Source organism: Elephantulus edwardii, unplaced genomic scaffold (assembly GCF_000299155.1).
Source record: "Elephantulus edwardii isolate Elephantulus edwardi_28Jun2011 unplaced genomic scaffold, EleEdw1.0 scaffold00176, whole genome shotgun sequence".
Taxonomy (NCBI): Eukaryota; Metazoa; Chordata; class Mammalia; order Macroscelidea; family Macroscelididae; genus Elephantulus; species Elephantulus edwardii.
In genome coordinates this window covers 6,197,891-6,220,495 of record NW_006399926.1, presented here as the reverse complement: position 1 = coordinate 6,220,495, position 22,605 = coordinate 6,197,891, and the positions used below count along the sequence as shown (strand labels likewise).

Sequence of the window (22,605 nt, the reverse complement as noted above, 5' to 3'; positions counted from 1 at the left end):
CCCGAGCCAGGCTACTCCAAGGTGCCCGAGCCAGGCTACTCCAACGTGCCTCAGCCAGGCTATTCCAAGGTGCCTCAGCCAGGGTACTCCAAAGTGCCTGAGCCAGGTTATTCCAAGGTGCCTCAGCCCAGTCAGCCCAAGATTCCTGAACCAGGGTATTCTAAGCAACCCACACCAATCACCCCAGGCACAGGCCAGCTGAAGACCAATCAGAAGTGATGTGACCTCTGGATATGCCCTTGAGGAGCTGACCATCGAGTTCTTCATACCTTCTCCAACCTGCTTCGATATCATAACTGTTGTCACCCTGAATAATAGCCTTTTTCTTACTTACATCCTAAAAATGTGAGCTATAAAGTGTTCCCTTGCATATGTTCTAGAGTGTCCCTGAGCCAGTGAGTTAATCCGAGGGTCTGAGTAGCTTTTCTGGTCTTCAAATGAATGGAGTTCATGTGAAGAAGGATTCTGAATAGAAATCAACTCATGTTTCTTTTTCTGCTTTCATTAAAACACTTTTCATTCCACTCAGTCTTTGTCTTTGGCCTAATTTATCTGATTTTTTTTAATACTCCCATCACTAGTCAGAGACAGAGACAGTGAAGAATTGGTATACAAGTAATTTGATTTTAGCAGGGGGGACTGAGCTTATGGTTTGAGATAATTTCTGGGTTATCCATGAATGTTATACAATGATACCAATAGCTTTTACTTTGGGGAGCCCCACATAGAGTTTGACTGTCCTCTTGCCCTTTATTAAGTCTGACTCACTACTTATGACCTTAGTACCCTTCCAACAATCTTCTCTTTATTCAAAAAATCATTATTCCTACATCCTTGAAGCTCATATTTTGTTTTCACTTACTCATTTTCTTTTAAATGTACTCCCAGCACATACAGACATAAAAACCACAAAAGAAACCTCACTATATATAATCACATACATGAAAGCTCCACCTTTATTATCTCAAGCAAAGTTACCTTTTTTTTTTTGTATATCTACTGTATGTAGAGTCCTCAACTATTCCAGGAAGAGGAGCATAGGTCCACACAGTGTTTCTCTTGGAGAATTTTCAGTCTTCCTAAGACACAAGATATTCACACACAGTCCCTCACATAAACAGCACACACGCCCATGCATATGCAAGCACGCTAACTCAAAAACACACACAGGTTTTGTAAAGCATGACCCACGGAAACATACCTATCTGGTGATTTAAACAGGAGATGAGTTTCAAACAGTAAATAAGATGAAGAGTTCACTACCCAGGTGTAGTAAACCATCCACAAGATTATATCATTGAGCTACAAAACATCACAAAGATACTTAAAGAGCATCTAATACTACTTCATTGTAAGAATGAGTCGAGATAGCATCTTCTGACTTCCTCTAACTTCACAAGGGAGAAGAATTAAGATTAACAGCCCAAAGCTGGTAAGGATAAGGTGGAGATCAGGAATGGCTTCACCTTTCAATCTCTTTTCCCTCACTAAATCTGAACCCACTGTCCCTCTCACAAAACTCTTATCTCTGAGGACAATGAGGCAAAAACTTGTGATTACAGGGTTAATTAAGGAAGCAAGAGAATACGATTCAGGATCAGCAACAACTCAGGCTACAGTTCTTCTACCAAAACAACCATACCTTTTCTCAACATTGTCATAGGCATTAATTACTCTCTCTGGTGTATCTGCTTTTCCACACAGGAGCACCTTGGCCTTTGCTCTGTGTGAACAAGTATTACCAATCTCTTAACTCTGCTAATTATGTGATCAGAAGCATTTTATTCTGCCAGAACGCCTCAGCTGCATAATGCTAGTTCTTGTTCCTGAGGTTGGAGATCTCATTGCTTTGTTTTGTTTTGTTTTTTTACTTTTGCTTTTTGTCTCCTAGTTCTGTTGTCTCTACTATTATGCATCTACCTTAGCTTCCCATTGCTATTTCTTGGCATCCTCAGTGTCACAGCTCTGTCTCTTTGATTGAAGAGCTTTAACAGGAATCATGAATTGATAGAATGTACTTCACTTAGAGTAGTGAAATCTGCCTACCAGGAGGGCAAAACTGACCAATCCCCATGTTAAAATTCTTTGCACCATATGTCCATCATAGTCCCACCCCACAAAGGTGCAGTGCATGTATTTAAATTATTATCAAGCAATCCAATCCTCTAGATGGGTCACAAGCACTTCCCCTTTGCACAGTCTCATTGAACCATTTTGGTGGCAACTATGAAGACCCCATTTAGAAAAGTCACTTTAAGTAATTCGTTGCACAACAGCCATGTATCAAACTTAAAACACACACATGAACACACATGAACACACACAAAATTGATTTGAGGGTTAATCAGAGGATTTCTGGTCTATAACGGCTGAACCTGAGAGATTTAGAGAGTTGTTTCCAGAAAGAGAATTCTGCCTAGAACTTCAGAGGGACTGCAGTGATTTCTCTTGGGGATAAATACCATTTCTTGACAAGGTGGGCAGTCAATATTATTAAAGGTGTTTGAGGAGCTCTATACACAGCACCTGTGTCATATGCGAGGCCTCTAACTAGGTTTGGCAAGAACTCTGGAGATATTTGGAAACTGTAAGGCAGAAGTTGTCTAAAAAGTCATTACAAGATGATGAGTCGTCAAACTACCAGGAGAGAATGATATCACTGATTCTAGGTACTCGTTGAGGTTATTTCATGTTACTGCTAATTTCAATGGTAAGAGAAACTAAAGCTTACATAGGATCAATCACAAATAAGCTCATCCTTAATGTGGCACCTCTTTGAGGGTTCTAAATGAGAAGCCAAACAGACTCCATTTTCTAACTAAAAACCCCAAGCCTCAAAGTTTTGTCTTGAACTGCTTCCTAAAATAGTAACTGTTGTGGTCTATAGATGTTTTGCACTCCATGTACTCTTGAAATGTTTCAATAGCAAAATGCTGTCCATGTACCTCTGTGCCCTGAAGTTTTTCAAAGACAGACTGCTATAGCAAGTAGCCCTCCATGTGGAGCCATGAAAATGATAAAAGTATAAAAATTAAAAATTTCCTGACAAGGCCAAAGGAGCAGATCCTGCCTTGGTGCTGGGACCCTCGCTGCACAGCTAATAAAGGATTTCACCTGTAATCCTGCTGTGTCTGTCTCTTGATTCATTGGGCACAACAGAATCATGGACAGATGAGTAATGTTCTCCAGTATAAGTTAATGTTGTTGTTGTTATGTGCCGTCGAGTCGTTTGTGACTCATAGCGACCCTATGTACAACAGCCCTAAACCCTGCTCTATCCTGTGCCAATCACACTGCCCCTGACACCCATCCCGATTATCCCAGTCACTGAATCAATCCACCTCATAGAGGGTCTTCCCCTCCTGCGCTGTCCCTCCACCCTCCCAAGCATGATGTCCCTGTCCCTCCTTACAGCATGTCCAAAGTATGTCAGACAAAGCCCCAGATTAGTTTTAGTCTCTGAAAACTTGCTGGATAGTCACCTATGAACTGATTCCAACTCAGCAGCAATGAATGAGAAAATTTATTCTAGGATCTTGAAAGAGAAAAATAGAATCTAGCACGCAGAACTATTGTGAATGTAAAGTAAACATGTTGACATAAAATTTGGCAAAGAAAAATCAAGATTCTGTTCTAATTATTTCTTTTTAGGTGATGTTCATATGTTTCATAATGTGGATGTTCATTTCATCATTTTTTTTGTTGTATCTAAAAGTATACTATAGAGTCGGAACTGACCCATAGCTGATCCTCCGGTGGATTTTTAGGGCAGTTTACTTCATGGAAGGACATTGCCCAATCTTCTCCCACAGAGCGGCTGCTGACTTCGAATGGCATGCCTTCAGGATTCCAGCGCAGCTTCTTACCACTAGGCCATCAGAACTCCCTATTTGATCATTGTTGTTGTTGCTATTGTTGTTATGTGCTGTCAAGTTGCTTGCGACTCATAGTGACCCTATGTACAACAGCTCTAAACTCTGCTCTGTCGCACTGTCTCCGACACTCCCATCCCAATTATCCCAGTCACTGAATCAGTCCACCTCATAGAGGTCTTCCTCTCCTGTTCTGTCCCTCCACCCTCCCAAGCATGATGTCCTTCTCCAAGGACTGGTCTCTCCTCACAACATGTCCAAAGTGTATTAGATGGGGCCTCAGAATCCTTATCTCCAAGGAGAAGCTTGGTTTAGCCCTCTCAAGGATGGATCTGTTTGTTTTCTTAGCAGTCCATGGTACCCTCAGCAATCTTCTCCAACACCAAAGCTCAAAAGCATCAATTCTTCTATCCTCCCTGGGCATTGTCCAGCTCTCTGACACATAACAAGTGATTGCAAAGACCACGGCCTGTATCAGGCACACCTTCGTCTCCAAAGAGACACCGTTGCTGTTGAGTACTTTAGAGAGGTCCCTAATAGCAGACTTTCCCATCGCAATACGTTTTTTTATTTCCTGGTTGCTGGTGCCAAGAGTGTTGACTGTGGAGCCAAGCAGACTAAAGTTCTGAACAATCTCAATCTCTTTACCATTCATCCTGATGCTGCCAATTGGCCCAGTGGTGAGAATTTTTGTCTTCTTGACATTGAGCTTCAATCCATATTGAAGGCTGCCATCCCTGACCCTCAGCAGCAAGTGCTTCAGGTTCTATTCAGTTTCAGCAAGCAGGGTTGTGTCATCCGCATAATGCAGATTGTTGATAGATCTTCCACCAGTCCTGATGCCACATTTCTCCTCATAGAGCCCAGCCTCCCAGATAATCTGTTCTGCATACAGGTTGAAAAGGTGTGGAGACAGGACACATCCCTGGAGAACGCCCTTCCCAATTTTGAACCATGCAGGGTTTCCTTGATCTATTCTGATGACTGCCTCTTGGTCCAAGTATAGGTTTCTCATTAACACGATCAAGTGTTCTGGGATTCCCATTCTTCTCAGAGTCAGCCACAGTTTGTTATGGTCCACACAGTCAAACACCTTTGCATAATCAATGAAACACAAATAGACATTCCTCTGGTACTCCCTGCAAGATCCATTTAACATTAACTACAATATCCCTGGTACCATGACCCCTTCTAAACCCAGCCTGGACTTCTGGCAGTTCTCTGCTGATATGCTGTTCCAGTCGTTTTTGGATAATCTTCAGTAGAATCTTGCTTGCATGTGAAATCAACGATATTGTTCTATAGTTTCCACACTCAGTTGGGTCACCCTTCTTTGGGATGGGAACAAATATTGATCTCTTCCAGTCAGTTGGCCAAGTGGTTGTTCTCCAGATTTCTTGACACAACTTGGTGAGCACATCCAGGGCAGCATCTGTTAACTGAAATATGTCAGTTGGCATACCATCTATTCCTGGGGCCTTAATTTTTGCTATTTCCTTCAAAGCAGCTTGAACTTCTTCTTTCATCACCATAGGCTCTTGCTCATATGTTGTTTCATGAAATTCTTCTTTGTCTGCCAATTCCTTTCGATACAATGACTCAGTATATTCTTTCCATCTTCTTTTTATACTTCCTGAATGTTTAATACTCTGCCTAAAGGATCCTTGATTATAGCAACTGGAGGTTTGAATTTGTTCTTCAGTTCCTTGAGCTTAAGAAATGCTGAGCGAGTTCGACCCTTTTGGTTTTCTGACTCCAACTCCTTGCACATTTCGTTGTAATATTTTACTTTTTCATCGCGTGCTGCCTTTTGAAATCTTCTATTCAATTCTTTAGTATCTTCAATTCTTCCTTTTGCTTTGTCTTCTCTGAGCTCCAGTGCAATCTTCAGAGTTGCTAACAAATATTCTAATGAGTAAAACAGAACATATTTCAGTTGAATTATGCATTTATGAGAAGTTCTGACCTTCTCAGTGACTCATGGAATCAGGTTCGCTGAGTTAGGTAGGTCTATAGTTTTCCTGAATGATGGCCTGGTTATAAGGAGCTGTGTTACCACGTTAAAAAATATTCTGTTCAAATCCACCAGAAGATTCATGGAAGAAAGAGAAATAATCTCCCCCTATGTGATATACTGCCTCTAAAAATCTGCTGAAGGATCAGCTAAGGGTAGGTTCTAAATCAACAGTGTGTAACAACAACATAATCTTCCAGGATCCCTACCTCCAATTCTTATGTAGATAATCTCTCACATTTTGCCACAAACTACTCTTTTAATCAGCAAACATTTTGTTTCCTCTACATTTTAACTTCTTCCTAACCAAGAAGTTATAAAAGGTTTAGTCTTTATCCTCTTCATCCTCAATGTCAGTAATCTCTGTATGATGCACAACCCTTAGATGATGCTTTTGTACTATAAATCCATAATTTAGAAAAAGTTCCATTTTCTCTACCTTCCTCCCTTTTGCACTATCTGAAAAATGGCCAAGGGGAAAGATGAGAAATAAAAAAGCATCTGCCCATGGCAAATTTGTAAGAAGATACATGATTTCCAAATATTTTCTTGCTTGCTTTTGGTTGGTTATCGGTTTGGTTTGGTTGGTTTTTCACTTTTCTGATGGTAGACTGCAAAACATAAAAGCTTTACATTTTGATGGAATCAATTTGCTCCTTGTTTGTTTGTTTGTCTGTTTTGTGTATCCAAGAATCCATTTCCAAACTCAAGTATGTGATGGCCTACTCTTCATTTCTTTCCAAGATTTTTACAGCTTTGGCTTTTACAATTAGCTTTTGATTCATTTTGAATTTATTTAGTTTCCTTTATTTTGTTTAATACTGTACGAGTTAAAGGCCCAACCTCATTCTTTTACATGCAACTGTCCAGTTGTTCCAGTATCATTTGTTGAAAAGAATACTATTCCCTCCATTGGATTATTTGTACTCTTGTCAAAAAGTCAACTGATCAAAGGCATGAGCCTAAGTTCTCAGGTCTGTTCCACTGATCTATAGAACTCTAATCCTACGTCAGTACCACACTGTCTCAACTACTACTGCTTTGTCATAAGTTTTTAAATTGGGAATGAATTTTGCTAATCTGCCATACATTTTTAGGATGGTTTTTGTTATTCTATGCCTCTTACAATTAAAAAATTACATATAACATTTTTAATCAATGTGTCACTGTCTCCCAAGAAATCAACTAGATTCTTGCCAGCGATTCCACTAACTCTGTAGATTCAAATCACAATAATACATCTTTAACAACTATCAGAAGAGCTAAAATAAAGAATAATAGTAATATAAAATCCTGGATGCTGGTGAGATATGAAGAAACTGGATCATTCATACATTAGTGGTAGCATTATAAGATAGTAATTGTATTCTGGTAAATAGTTTTACATGCTTTTAAAAGAGTAAAAATAGACTTTAAATATAGTCCAGTATTTGCATTTGTGTCATTTCATGCAGTAACTTAAATGCAAAAGTTCACAATAATTTTGTTAGAAATTAGCCCCACACTGCAAATACCCAAACACTCTTTAAGTGATTTAACAAACTGTGGAATTTAGACTATGGCATATATTTATTAATAAACAAGAAGGAGTTACTGATAGACTCCTATCAATAAAATGTTTAAAAAAGGAATTATTGATAGACTTCCATTAATAAAACGTTTTTAAAAAATTATTTCAAACATAAAAAGTCCTCAAGGAAATTGCAATGAGGAAAAAAAATATATTTTAAAAGAATAAAATTATATTCACCAAATAGCATACTTGTAGAGATAGAATTTATTTCATTTTCATCTAAATTATGATGCTGGCAGAGTGCGAATATATCTGAGGACTTCCTCAGATATATGGTAAAGAATTAACAAATCTGTCTTTGTAGAAATACAACCAGAATGGGGCATAGAAATGAAGATGGTGAGATTTCATCACAGTTAATTAAACATGTTGTCAGGAGGGACCAGTTCCTGGAATAGGGTATGTGTACAGGGTCCGTGAAAAAGGAGTCCTTCAGCAAGATGGATGGACACAAAGGCTGCAGAAACGGGCTCAAGGGCAGAAACGATTCTGAGAATGGCACAGGACCTGACAGGATTTTTTTTTCTTCTGTTACTCATCAAATCACTATGATTTGAAATTGATTAACAGAGATGGAAAACAGATTGGTGATTGGCAGAAATCAGGCATGGAAGTGAGAAAAGGGAATAAGGGGGCATAAACTGGGTAGCATGATGATATCTTGCCTTATTGATATTTTGAATGTGGTAGTAATTACATGAAGCAGCCCTCTTGATACCATTTCCTTGTGTTATCTATGTGCACACACAAATCACTGTATCATTGTTGAATCTGAATAAACTGTGGATTATTTAATATCAAGTAAATTATTTTAATATTGTACTTTAATATTGTTATCCTTGAAAGAGATGGGTTAAGATGTATTTTTATTCACACACTTTGTAAACTTATGGAGCTCTGGTGGCCTAGTCTTTAAGGAGTTGGCTTCTTGTCTAATTGGTTTGAATAAGGCTTCTCATCCAACTGTTTTGAATAACCCAATAACCCAATGGTTCACCACTGAATGAAGGGTAATCTCCCCTGCAATTTACAGCTTTGGAAACCTGCTGGGGGGGTCAGCTATGAGAGGGTTTTGACTTAATGACTACGAGTTTGAGTTTATGAGTAGACCTAAATTTACTCCAAAATAAATCATTTTTAAAATATATAGCAACCAAAGGATAACCTAATCATATATTGAATAGCTATCAAATTATAAATAATAAAACAAATTAACTGGGTCACATTATGTTGTTGTTATGTGTTATTGAGTTGACTCCAACTCAAAGTGACCCTATGTGCAACAGCTCTGAACTCTGCTCTATTCTGAGCCAATTTCTTCATCTCAGACACACACCCACGACCCCAGTCATTGAGATAATCCATCTCATCCAGAGTCTTCCTCTCCTGCACTGTCTCTCCATCCTTCCAAGCATGATGTCACTTTCCAAGGACTGGTCCCTCCTTACCACACACCCGAAGTATGTCAGAGCTTAAAAAGCCTTGCTTCCTAGGAACAGCCTGGTTTCAGCCTCTATAGGATGGGTCTGTTTGTTCTTTTAGCAGTCCATGGTGTATATTCAATACTCTTCTCCAGCACCACAATTTAAAGGCATCGATTCATCTTCTATCACCCTTATTCATTGTCCAGCTCTCTGATGCAAGTAATTGTGAAGACCATGGCCTGCATCAGGTGTACCTTAGTCTCTAGACTAACATTACTCTCTTCAGTACTCTGGAGAGGTTTCTAACAGCAGATTTTCCTGCATGGTAGGATATGTTAAATGTGGAATTGGTACAAAATATTAAATAACAGGAATTTGAAACCATTTTGTAAAAAATTGCTGTATCTTGCAATTTTACCCAAGTGTGATTTTATAGCTTCCAACATGTATAATTTTGAAAACACTAGTTCACTCATTTGTGCAGAGATTACAATGTGGAAAAATTTCAGTATTCAATATTGAAAAACTTATTCATTAATATCATCACCAATTCCATCAGTAAATTCCTTAAGTTAGTGGGAAACTTTCTAAGTTTTAATTTTTGTTTAGAATCCCCCAGGTCAATTGTCACTGGCTTTATACATTCTGTCTATACATTCTATTCTAGGTTTTTGTTAGGGATCTCAGGTCTCTTGGTCTGTAGGAAATTTCTCTGATTAATCCAAAGTCCAGGCCTTTCTGTCAGTTCTAATCCATGAGCTTCTAGGTGGTGAGAAAGATGGACAATCCCCTGTATGATTTATAGCCTTGAAAATCCAATGAGGGGTGAGCTTTGCATCAGTTCTGGTTCTGATTCAATGGCAATCAGAGAAAGAGAAAGGTTTCTAATGCTGTGTATCAAAGCACAACACATTTAGTAATGCAAAATACCACACATTTATTACCTCAACAGTTTCTATGGAAAAAGAGTCTGGGCATAGATGGATAGTCTGCGCAGTTTCGAAAGGGTGCCTCAAGATGTTGCCTGGATTATGTTGTCATTGTCACTCTTACTGTAAAGAGAACTCCTGTGATACAGTCTGTAGTGGCATTGTTAACTCAAAGGCAGCACATCTCTGACAGTTGAAATCCACCAGCGGCTTCACTTGAGAATGATAGGCAATCTCCTCCTACTGGAGTTTACAACCTCAGAAACTCCATAGAGTGTCAATCATGAGTTAGTTCTCACTCAATAGCTATGTATTTCTCGTGGGTTCTATTACTGAAGGATCTGGCTTTATTGTTAGCTGATGTCATCCTCGGATCTCAGAAGCTGTCCACAGGTCAAGAGGCAGTCCACAGTTACTTGCCAAATTGGTTTCACTAACATGGCATCTTCGTGGAGTTTACAAGAAAAGTCTCTGGCCTGCTGATTTAGTCATATACAAAATTATAATCTTGTAAATGTTATGTTTTGTGCATTTTCTGGGTCAAGAGTTGCACTGCCAACCCACAGGTATATAGTTCAAAACTAGCGGCTCCTTAGGAGAAAGATGGGTGTTCTCCTCCTATATAATTTAAAGTCTTAGAAAACCCACTGAGGAGGAGGTCGGCTGTAAAGCCATTCAAACTGAATTGGTTAGAATCAAGTCACAGGTCTTTCTACATTCAAGGAGACAAAATTACACAGAGGCATGAACATCAGGAAGAAGGGATCATTGGAGCTAACTTATGGTTCTATCTGCTATAAATGTTAGTTGTTTTTCTTAACATCATAGCTCACTTTGCTCACTGAGGAAATTTCTGCCAAATAACCAATTCCATATAATCGTAATTTCTGTGTCAGTTGTTCTTTCAAGTAAAAGATATTTGTGGATAAAAAAATAAATAAAAATTTAAAAAATATTTCTTGAAAGAGGTAGATATTTCAGCTCAAAAGTAATTGGTACAAATGCTTTTCTTTAAGGCAGCCATTGTACTTTGGAATGCAGAAGAAATGCCTCATACATACTTCCTAATTTATCATGTTGAATATTTAAAAAGGCACACCATCAAGGATGAATTTCTTTTTTTTAACTTTTCTCCATAATCAAGGACGTCATTAAATGCAACTGCCTTATTTAACCTACAAATATATAGTGATGGAGTACATGATGATTCCTAATGCAATTTTGTGTCATTTATTTAAAAAAATTAAATGATCTTATTCTGATATAACAAGTTACTGAAGCTTATGCCTGACAATATAGCATTAGAAAGTTTATTAGAGAATCCAAGGACCATCCATCAGGAGGCCCCAAGCAAGACTCATCCTATTTGAGCCTCTTGTTACCAAAGAAAAGAGTTAGAAATCTGTGGGGTGAAAAATCTGAGATGAGTGGGAAGGTGTGTTATCATCAAAAACCACATAATTTACTGTCTCTGTTTCTGAGCCAATTTCATTGTCACGCCTTAGCACTGCTGGTGAAGAGACTAAGCTTCAGAAGAACAGAATGAGCCTTAACCCTCTCTTTAACCCAAGAAACAGGAATAACAAGATAGAAATGAAAAAAGAAGCTCTGCAGATTTGTTTGTGGAAAAGGAAGCATTAGTTAGGGCAGGTCAAGAGAGGGCTCACCCAGGGAAGGAACACAGCAATGAGCAAGGAATTTCTTCTTGAACCAAGGACCATAAGAGTGACCCAGGGTCAGAGTTGAAGTTCTGGTCATTTAAGGCCTCAGAGATAACTTGGGCACAATGGAGGAAAGAAGAGCAAGAAGCAGGTTCTACTGGGGCTAAGTATCTCACAAGAAGTAGAGTGTCCCTCCCAGAGCTTTCTCCTCAAAGAAGTGCATTTTATAAGGAGAGGGACCTAGACCCCATAGTCTTTGAACTTAGACATGAGTGTGACATTGGCACCAACAAAAAAGGAGATGGTTAGTCAAAAGCTAGCTGAGTGGAAAGGAGATGGAAGAGGGAGGCCAAGGAAATATCTCTTTCTCAATGAAGCATGACCCTTACTCTGAGTTCATACCACAAAGCCTGTCACCAGAGAGTGAGTCATTCCTTAAGGAACTATTTCCTTTACGTTCTCAAAGCAGTCTTCCCTTCCCCCCCCCTTTATCCATCATCTATTAAGTCCTTCTATGTATTTCTCCTGGCATTCCTTACTTTCTTTAACATATAATTCTATAGGAATAGAAGAGAGGGGGGAAAAATAGCAGTTGATCATAAGCTTAGCACCTACTATAATGAGGTAGCTTTGAGCATAAAATGTGACGGTGCCCTAGTGGGGGAGTTTATAGGCAGTTGAGCTGGTAACCCAAAGGTGACACCTCTCTGTTGGTTCCAACCATGTGATTTACAGCCTCCAAAAACCCATTGGAGGATCAACTGCAAGTCATTTCAGACTGAACAGCTATGAGGGAGTGAGTCCTTGAATTTGAAAGAAGCTCTGGTGGTGTAGTCTATAATGAGTTGCACTGCTAAACCAAAGGCTAAACATAACAAGTGGTTTGAAGTCATCCGTGACTCAGCTAGAGAAAGATGGGCTGCTTTCCCTCATTACTCTTTAACCTTGAAAACTGATAGTTCCTATGAGTTGGAAGTGACTAGACTGTAGTGAGTTTGTGATTTTTTGAGGGGGAATTATTTTTTACTGACTCTGATGATCTGGTAAAGGAGATGATGGTGGTCACTGTGCCTAAGTGCCCAGGTTTACGTGAAATGACAGTGTCTTTGTATTGCAGGTGGGGAGGAGCTCATACACACTCTAGTATAAAGGATAGCTTGAGTTTCCCAGGAACAACACTTACTAACATATTGCCTATTGAAGGCATCCCGGGTTAGAGACCTTAGTGTCATCTTATTGTGAGCAAGGGAAACCACTGCTGAAACATTTAGGTTATCTTAGCTGCCTTATTTCTGTGTCACACCATGAGAAGAAAGACATGAAGAGAGGAAGGGGCCTTAGGACAGTATCATCACATCAAACAGAAATCCAGTCAATCCTGAATGTCCATTCCAGTAACTTCCAGCACTGTGATTAAGACACCAGCTTAATGTTTCCTTTTAAGTGACAGCATCTCAGTTCAAAAGCAAGCTTTAGCCTCTTCTTTCCCCTCCCAAGATTGAATCTACCAAGAGAAGTATAATCAGATGATTCACGTATTGGCAGCAGCATCATGACCTCCCAGAAGAACCAGAAATGCCGATTGTTTATCTCCAGAGGCACTTCAAATATTTAGCAGCTCAATAGGACATGCATGAGCCAAAGTTTAGGGTCTTGGTCAAGTAGCATGGTGACTCATAGTCCCTAAAGCCCCAAATTGTGCTGCTCCCAACAACCCCAACACACAGGACAGGCTACATGGACAGGTTCCATTGACATCATTATCAGTAAGTGCCAGACCATGTTAAGCCCCAGATTTTCATCACAAAAGCTGGAATGAGGATAGTGACCCCCCAAAAAATCCCTCTTCCTTAGGGCAGGGCTCATTTGCTGCATAAAAAGCCAGCTGATCCGTCAACAGAGAAAAGCAACAGACAAGACAGCATATTCTTCTCAGTGTACCAGGTAGGTCTCCCCACTGGAAACATCCTATTTTATCTAGATTTGGATCTCCTTGGCATTCTAAGATATTTTTTTTTACTTAAAATGAAGTTGTATTTTCTATTAGACTTGTTGAATATATCATTTTTGCTGCTGTTGTTGCTAGGAATGTATACAACAAAATGCACATCATTCAAAAGCTTCAACATTAACTATCATATAGTGGTATTGTTTGCCTTCTTAGATTCTTATAATCATTCTCACTATCCCTTTTGGAGTTGTTTCTCTCATTAACATAAAAATTCACTGACTCCCTAATGATCCTATCTAATCTTTCAAGTTACTATTGTTCATTTGCTCTCAGACAGATCTTAGAAAGGATAGTGCTTAAAAAATAAAACAAATAGGTTTTAACTATTTGAGTTAAATTATTGCTTGATTTTAAGAAGAATTCAGGGAGTATTTTTGGTTGAAAATTTAAAGATTATCATAGGATGATAATTTCAGGATTCATCTAATTCCTCTAATGGCTATGGCTTCAGGAAGTCTGGTGTCCAATAGAATTTTAAATCTGTTATGTACTGTTCTATTTTTTATCAAGATTTATCTATGGAATCATTGACAAAAATGATCATTAATGTTGGGTAGGCACCACGTTTCTTCTAGTCTCATGGCAAAGGAACCAATTACTTTTGAAGGCAATTAGGCACACATTCCATATGCTCATCCTATTTCTCACTCTTTTTCTTATTATGTTGTTTCATGGGGATGTAGAATAGTTGTTGTGTCTTGGATGTGCTTATCCACTTTAAAGAACCAAGGTATTACCCATCAAACTAGAAGGTGGAATAAAGGCATTGACTGAGGACAATTAACAGGGATAATTTACAGATTATTAAAGGCCACCAGCTGTGGACTTTACAGATCTTCCCATCTGCCATTGTAACTGTGCAGCAGTAGTCAGTAAGGCAATTTCTGGAACTTCTGTGAGTTAGAAAAAATATTTAGACTAGCGTACGTTTTTATTCTTCCATTCACCGGCTGGAGGTTCAGCTACGAGTCAATTCCAACTTGGATCCAACATGACAATAACAATAACAGCAATAGTTATTAGGATAGGACAAAGTTCAGATATTATTCACAGAGCTACTATGAGCTGTAATTGACTTGACAACAACTAATAGCAACAGTCTTTATTGAACATTTGCCATATCAAAGGCATTTACACAAGGCAATTTGGAAGTTCCACCATACAAGGACAGTGACTTCCAGATAAAAAAAGCAGGGCAGGTGATACGTAATGGCAATATGGGGATGAAGACTGGAAATCAGGCAGAAGGTTCCTGGGAGGAGTGTCATGAACATGTACAGAGGGGACTCTGAGCAGTCTGAAGTGAGCACATGGGGTGCTCAGGAGAGGTTTATAGAGAATTTGTCTGTGAGAGCTCAAGTATTTTACAAGCTGGACTTGAGTAAGGAGACTCAGGTGTTTTATTTTATCACAAAGCTAAACTATCTGAAATCTAGGGCCTCATATTAGTCCTAGGAGCATATTGCTGGGCTAGGCTGTATTTCTAACATGACTATTTCAATGTGCCTTGGGGAAAAAACCAAGTACAGTGAAAGGCTTGGGACACATGTGGAACAGCAAAACAAATCATTCTTAGAGTTTTTCTCTTGAAAGGACACAGGAATCATTGAAATACCCTTTACTCTAAAGCTAAGAGAAACAGGAAGAGTAGAGCGTCTCTCACTTCTGAGGGAGAATGAAATGAGATATGCTTTAATTTTAATGTTAGCCTCTCTCCTTATGTAGCCAAACTGTTGGCTCTGTTTTTCTTTCTCTAGGTTCATCCACCATTGAATCATGAGCTCCTACCAGCAGAAGCAGACCATCGTCCCACCACCTCCACCTCAGGAGCAGCAGGTGATTCAGCCCTTCCTGCCTCCACAAGAACCCACAACTAAAGTGCCATACAATCCCCAAATCCCACAGCCTGGCAACATCAAAGTTCCAGAACCAAGCAACCCCAAGATTCCTGGGCCAGGCCACTCAAAGAACACAGAATCATACCCCTCACCAATCACTCCAGGCTCAGGTCAGCAGAAGACCAAGCAGAAGTGATGTGACCTTCAGACCTGCCCTGAAGGAGCTGACCACGGGATGCTGAGCACCTTCTTCTAATCTGCTTCTGTATCTTAATTGCCTGTAGACTTTGTAATCATTATGCTGTCACCTTGACTCATAGTCTCTCTCTTATTTGCACCCTAAAAAAATATGGGCTATGAAGCTTTCTCCCAAGGTGCTCTAGAGTGTGCCCTGAGCCTCTCTGAATTAAGCAGGAGATCTCAGCATCTTTTCTGGCCTTCATGTAAAGAGTGATTCCAGATGGACATAAATGTGTGTTTCATGCTTTGCCTCCATTAAATCCATTTTCATTGCACTTGAGCTATGTGTGTGACTTACAGATCCCACCCTTTTTCTTCAACCCTATCATGAATCAGGTGCTATTCACAGATGAAATGATAAAAAATACTAAAGAGCCTCTCTACCCAGATATAGAAGTCATTTGACCCTGACACATATATGAGTTATGCTTACAGGCCATTTGTGGTCTGCGATGGATATTGTGGGCTGATAACAGCAGCCTTGCTTTCACACATAAAGCAGGGCTCTCCTCTTGCCTTGTCTGAGTCGGTACGGTTCTGTTGGCTCCTGCTCCAAGCTGTCTCTAGCCCTTAGTATTCTGCCCACATTCCCTCTTTACTCAAAGCAAGTTATTATTCATACATACTTGAATCTAATAATAATGCTTTTTTCTTTTTCTTTTGACATAATCTATACATGTATGTATACACGCAAACATATATGTATACTCTTTATATATATCTTCACACTTACATGATACACACATCCCATTAGAACAGGCAATGCTGGGTGTTTACCTGTATGCATTTGCCAAAATATCAGAAAGAAAAAGAGGATGATACAGACTGAGTCCCCTGAAGAATGTTCCATTTTCTCCAGGATATGTGATAATCAGGCCCTTCTCATATCATCATATACATACACAAGTACACACACAAACTCCAGAGTTTCTCTTCCAGAATAATCCACAGATACACTGGGGGAAAATACATTAGTTATATGTAGGTATTAGGAAAATGTGATGAACACCAGAAAAGCCTGTCCCTGAGTTTTAAATGCTAGGGCTGAAAGACTTAAACAGCACCTAGTGTATACCTTTCACTTTTCCCACAAAGAAATGAAAATACAGAAAGGAAAGGACAATGGAGGTCACCTAAGAATTGTATTTCTGAATCACACCTGGAACCCACTTCTCCAGACTCCCAGCCATGGCTTTTTCTGCATCTTCATCTGGAGTCTAGAGAGCTATCAGGTTTGTAGAACTGTAATGAGCAGGTCTAATATATTAGTGAACAGGTTCTTGAAACAGAAAAACCAGCCTAAGATTTCAGAAGGGAGCAAATAATTCTCTTAACCAGGGTGTGTGACCCATGAAATCAGGAGGGTGTGAGGCAGATGACGGGTAGCACTTGTGTGAGGCACAAACACTGTAGATAGCCTTGGCAAATAATCCAGAGGTATTTGGAAAGTGTAAGGTAGAAATTGTGATGAGTAGCTGATGACTAATCTTGATATGAAAGACTGACATCACTTGAATATGTAAGGTATGAACTGTGTCATATGACTGCTAATGTCAATGATGAAAGGATATAGAGATATGGTATAGAGATAACTTCAGAGCTAATCGCAATCATATAGGAAACTCCTGAGGGGAGAAATGGGCTCTATGATCACAGCTATTATTAACATAAAGAAATTTAAACATCTTAAAGGAGAAAATATAGAGTTGAAGAGTCAAAAGCTTTATGACTTGCTTGACTTTTTGTCCATCAAATCCATTCTAGAAATTTATTTTTATGGTTCATTTCACCATTCTCTTTAATAGTAAGTGTGGGAAACCAAATTTCATACCAAATTTTATATGATAAACCATATGCTTAATCAGAAACTGAAGGAATAACAAAATATAAGTTGGAATTTCTCTTATGACAGATCACAGGAAATGAGCTGCTTCCTGCAGACAAGAGGCAGGTAGGGTCCCCCTGCAGAGAGAGTTAATACATGTGAAATACTTCCTTCCTGAGCTAAGCAGTAGGTTGAAAACAGAGAAAAACTTGGCTTCATTTACAACAGAATTCTCTATGATTTATTTCCCCTGATTGTCAATAAATACACAGAAAGGAGTGGCTTGTGGCACTTCCCTTGTTGAAACTGCTTACCCTCTGCTTTTAAGCTCTCTGTTTACTTGGTGTTTTGTCTCATTATTAATTATTAATATACTTTAGCAGAGAGTACAAGAGGAATGTCTATCTGTGCTTCATTACTATGCAAAGGCTTTTGATTGTGTCGATTGTGTGGATGACAACAAGCTATAGCTGACTTTGAGAAGAACGGGAATCCCAGAACATTTGATTGTGCTTAAGTGAAACCTATACTTGGACCAAGAGGCATTTGTCAGAACAAAGCATGGAGACACTGCATGGTTCAAAATTGGGAAGGGGGTCCACCAGGGATGTATTCTGTGTCCATACTTTTTCAATCTGTATGGAGAACACATCATCCAGGACACTGGGCTGTATGAGGAGGAATGTGGCATCAGGATTGGTGGAAGATTCATCAATTCATCAACAACCTGTGTTATGCAGATGACACAACCCTGCTTGCTGAAACTGCTAGAAGAACAAATAGGTTTGTCCTGGAGAGGGTGAAACTGGGCTGCTCCTTTGAGGCAAGGATTCTGAAGCTTCGTCTGACATACTTTGGGTCCTTGGAGAGGGACATCATGTTTCGGAGAGTGGAGGGACAGCGCAGGATAGGAAGACCCATGATGAGATAGATTGATTCAGTGACTGGGGTAATGGGAGTAGGTGTATCAGAGACAATGAAGTTGGCACAGGACAGTATACATAGGGTTGCTATGAGTCACAAGTGACTTGAATACACATAACAACAACAAAAACAACCCTTGGTCTGCAACAAGAAGTTAACAACAATAAAAATGTGTTATCAGAAGTGAACTGATTGAATAATTCATAAATGTCTATACGGAAATTATAATTCAATTATTTGAAAAAGGATGCTGGAGAAAAACACTTATTAAAAATGTTCATATTATTAAGTGTTTGGGTTATGTTGCTTAAAAATCAGACTCCAAAAGGAAGGAATAACAAAATGCATATTTGGTAACATGATTTTAGATGAGTATATAAACAACTTTTAAGATCTTGACAAAATACAATCTGTAGTTATTTGTACTGCTTCTGTATCATTATTTTTAATTTTTATTTTTTATATGACAATTTATATAATATTACTTTAAAAATATAATCATTTCAAGTACCATAATTGCCATAATTTTCTAGACATAAAAATCTCTGTCCTACCTATCCAAAGCATTCTGTAGCTTTTCAGAGGATCTTAAATGAGCATCCCAGATTGAGAGACACATTATTTGTTGACGCATCCCCCTATGTCTCTTCTCTTCCACATACCCACATCCTAATTCTATAACTTCAATTAAGGGTCCTGGAATACTACTCAATTCTACTGACATTTTTAAGTCAAGGTCTTCGAATCTTACCTACTTTGAGTTGTTACTAGTCACAATTTTTAAGATAAATTGTTCTCTTTTTTGTCTCAGCTCCTTCTTTAGCTCAAATCTTTCTTTATTTCATATGGCAGATTGTCTCCTATTCAGTTCTCATTTTATACTTCTGTAGCAGGATAAAGCTTCTGTCTGAGAAATCTATCTGAACAGTAGCAGTCTGCAATGTAGCTGCTGATCCCAGCCTGTGTGGGTGTAGAAATGCACATTTGGTTTCTCTTTATGGATTTTCCTTGTTGATTGGTGTTGTTTTTGTTTTTTTTTTTCACCTTTGTGTTCCATCTTCCTTCCAGGCCTTGATTTCCAAAATTGGCAGGAATAAAAGAGTTCATTTTTTTTACTCAGAGAGTTCCTTGTACTCCGAGCTGATCTTTCCTTTATTTCTGACTCAGAAGGTCTCATTCCCATGTGTCTAAAGTCAATCAATTTACTAATCTATTCTTTGTTACCCTCTAAATGAATTTATGGTGAGCTCTGGAGGCTTAGTAATAAGAAATTATACTGTTCATTCAAAGGTACAAGGTTTGAATTCATTAGCCACTCTATGGGAGAAAGATGAGTAATCTCCTCCCATGAAATTTACAGGCTCTGAAAACCTGCTAGGGGGTCAGCTATGAGTTAGTTCCAATTTCTTGATCAAAACAACTGAATTTATAGAGAGCTCTGATAGCATTTCTCTCTCTGGAATGAGAGAAAGATGGACTATCTCCTCCCATGCAGTTTACAGCCTCTGAAATCCACTGATTTATCAGTTATGAGTCAGTGCCAATTCAATGGCACATAGTAACAACATCAACTGAATTTATTGTATTCTGTCCATTCTGTCTCCACTTTCCTTCCTGTTTTCTTTGATTTTCTTCATTAAGCACAAGTCTACCAGACATCCTATACCTTTTATAGAATCAAGTTGTCTCTCTTGGTTTTGGGAACTGATGACCTTTTTCTGATCCTAATTTTTAGGTACAGGTATCAAATTAGCCAGCACTTATTCAAAACCCATACCATAGCATTCATCATATCCACAATTATTGAAATCCATATTTTTCCTACTGTAAATTCCATGAGAGTCGGAAGTTTCTCTGTCTTGCTAAGGGTTGTACTAATACAAGACTTTAGCCTACTGCAGTCAAATGTTGTTGTTGTTAGGTCCAGTTGAGTATGACTCATAGCAAAATTTTGAACAGCCATTCTGAAATTTGCCCTATCCTGTGCCATCCTCAGCAACTCTGAGACACTAAAGCCCATTGTTGAAGTCACAGTACCAATCAATCTCATTGTCGATCTCTCTCCTTTGCTGACTCTCCATCTTTCCAAGCAAGATGTCTCTTTCCAAGGAATAACATGACATAACTGTCTTGTGTGGCTTTTTTGGCAGTCCATGGAATATTCCATATTCTTCTCCAGCATCACAACTCAAAAGCATCAATTCTTCTGTCGTTTTTATTCATTGTCCAGCTGTCTGGTGTATAGCAGGTGATTGAGAAGATCATGGCCTGAATAAGACACACGTTAGTCTTGAAACTGACATCATTGCTTTTTTGTATTTGGGGGAGGTCCTTGACTGCAAACTTGCCCAATGCAAGTCTTCTGGTACTAGGGTGTTAATTGTTGATTCAGGCACAATTAAATCATTGACAGCTTCAATCTTTTCTCCATCTATAGTAATGTTGACTAGTGGCAAGGATCTTTGTCTTCTTGATATTGAGATTTAATCCATACTGAAGGCTGCAGTCCTATGTCTTCTGCAGCAGGCACTTCATATCCTCCTGTGATCAGCATAACTTAAGTTGTTGATGAGTCTTCCTCAAATCTTCATGCCACACTCCTCTTCATAGAGTATGGCTTTGCAAATTATTTGCTCAGCATATGGATTGACTAGGCAAAGAAAAGGGATACAATCCTGATGCACACTCTTCCCAATCTCAAGCCAAGCAGTGATCCCTTGTTCTATTGACACAATAGCTTCTTGGTCTAGGTGTAGATTCCATATGAGCACAATTAAGTATCCTTAGGATTCCCATTCTTCTCAATGTAAGCCATAACGTTTTTATGGTCCACACAGCCAAATGCCTTTGTATAGTCAATAAAACACAAATATACATTCTTCTGGTATTATTTGTTTTCAGCCAGGATCCATGTGACATCAGCAATGATATCCTTGATGCCATGGGCTCTTCTTAAACCAGCTTCTATTTCCAGTAGTTCCTTGTGAATGTACTGTTCTAGTCACTTTTGAATGATCAATATTTTACTTGCATGTAATATTAATGATATTGTCTGATAGTTTCCATATATTGTTGGGTCACCTTTCTTAGGAATGGGGACCAATATGGATCTCTTCCAGTCAGTCGGCCAGGTATCTGTCTTCCAAATTTCCTGAGGTAAAATGTGAGCACATCCAGGGATACATTTGTTAGTTCAAAGACATCAATTGGTATTCCATAGATTCCTGGGGCCCTATTTTTTGCCAGTGGTTTAATTGCTACCTCAACTCCATCTTTCATTAGCATTGGTCTTGTTCATATGGTATTACTGAAATTTGTCTGTTTCAATCAATTCTTTTTGGTACAGTGATTCTGTGTATTTCTTCTTCTTTAGAAATAATGAATAAATGTAGTGTATATCATGTATGGGATTTTAAAAAATTTTATATACTTAAGAAAGTTTTAACTAAATAAGGTATGATTTTTTAAAATTTTTAATTGAGATTCTGCTCTAAATCTTTAAAGGAACAAAAGCAAAATCACAGTAAACATTTTAATCTGTAGCTTAAAGTCTGAGCATTCTTAAATTACTTGTAAGTTTATCTTGTACTAGTACCGGAGCATTATACTTCCTATGGCATAGTTCATGGCACATCTTAGGTGATTTGAATCCATTAGTGACTCCAAGGGAGAGAGATAGGTAATATCCTCCCATTAAAAATTACAGCTTCAGAAACCCAATGGATGGCGGCTAAGAATTAGAATCAACTTACTTACAATGAACTTGGGTTGTTAATAGAATAAATCAGTAGTTTTGCAATGTACCTTAGGTAAATAAATTACTTATAGGTTTCCTACACTATCTGAAAGTAGTGTTCCTGTGAAGCCGCTCATAAATAGCATGAAGAAACTATTGCCATTAACTAATATGGGGAAAACTTCTCAGACCCAAATCCCATAAAATAACATGTAAAAGCTAAAGTTAACACTGATATCAATGCTCAGTTCAAAGCTTTAGTAGCCTAATAATGAGATACCGAGTGTAATTTATGGGGAAATAGCTTGCTGTTGCTACCTTCGCTGCTGGGATTGTGCATGATATCTTCTAATGGCTCACTGCAAAACAAACACTAAACAATATTTTCTTTTCTCATCTCTTTTTGTCTGAAAAGTAAAAAGACTTTTCTCCTTTATTTTAATTAACTAAAGTAGCTATGGATGTATATCTTTTGTAAAGGCAAAGCAGAAAGAGACTTTTTTAAAAAGTGGAGGTTACCTGTATTTTGATGTTGTTGTTGTTGTTGTTATGTGCCGT

The 22,605-nt window shown here is 38.6% G+C and overlaps 1 protein-coding gene across 1 annotated transcript in view; it reads left to right on the top strand.

Moving 5' to 3' along the window:
* Positions 1-15,518, top strand: part of SPRR3 (small proline-rich protein 3) — a 15,863-nt gene extending 345 nt beyond the window's left edge. The window contains exons 2-3 of the mRNA XM_006895896.1: positions 1-155; positions 15,419-15,518. The exon at positions 1-155 is cut by the window's left edge and continues 1 nt beyond it. Coding sequence (XP_006895958.1) covers positions 1-155; positions 15,419-15,518 — 255 coding nt within the window. The remainder of the gene's footprint in view (positions 156-15,418) is intronic.
* The last annotated feature ends 7,087 nt before the right edge of the window (positions 15,519-22,605 follow it).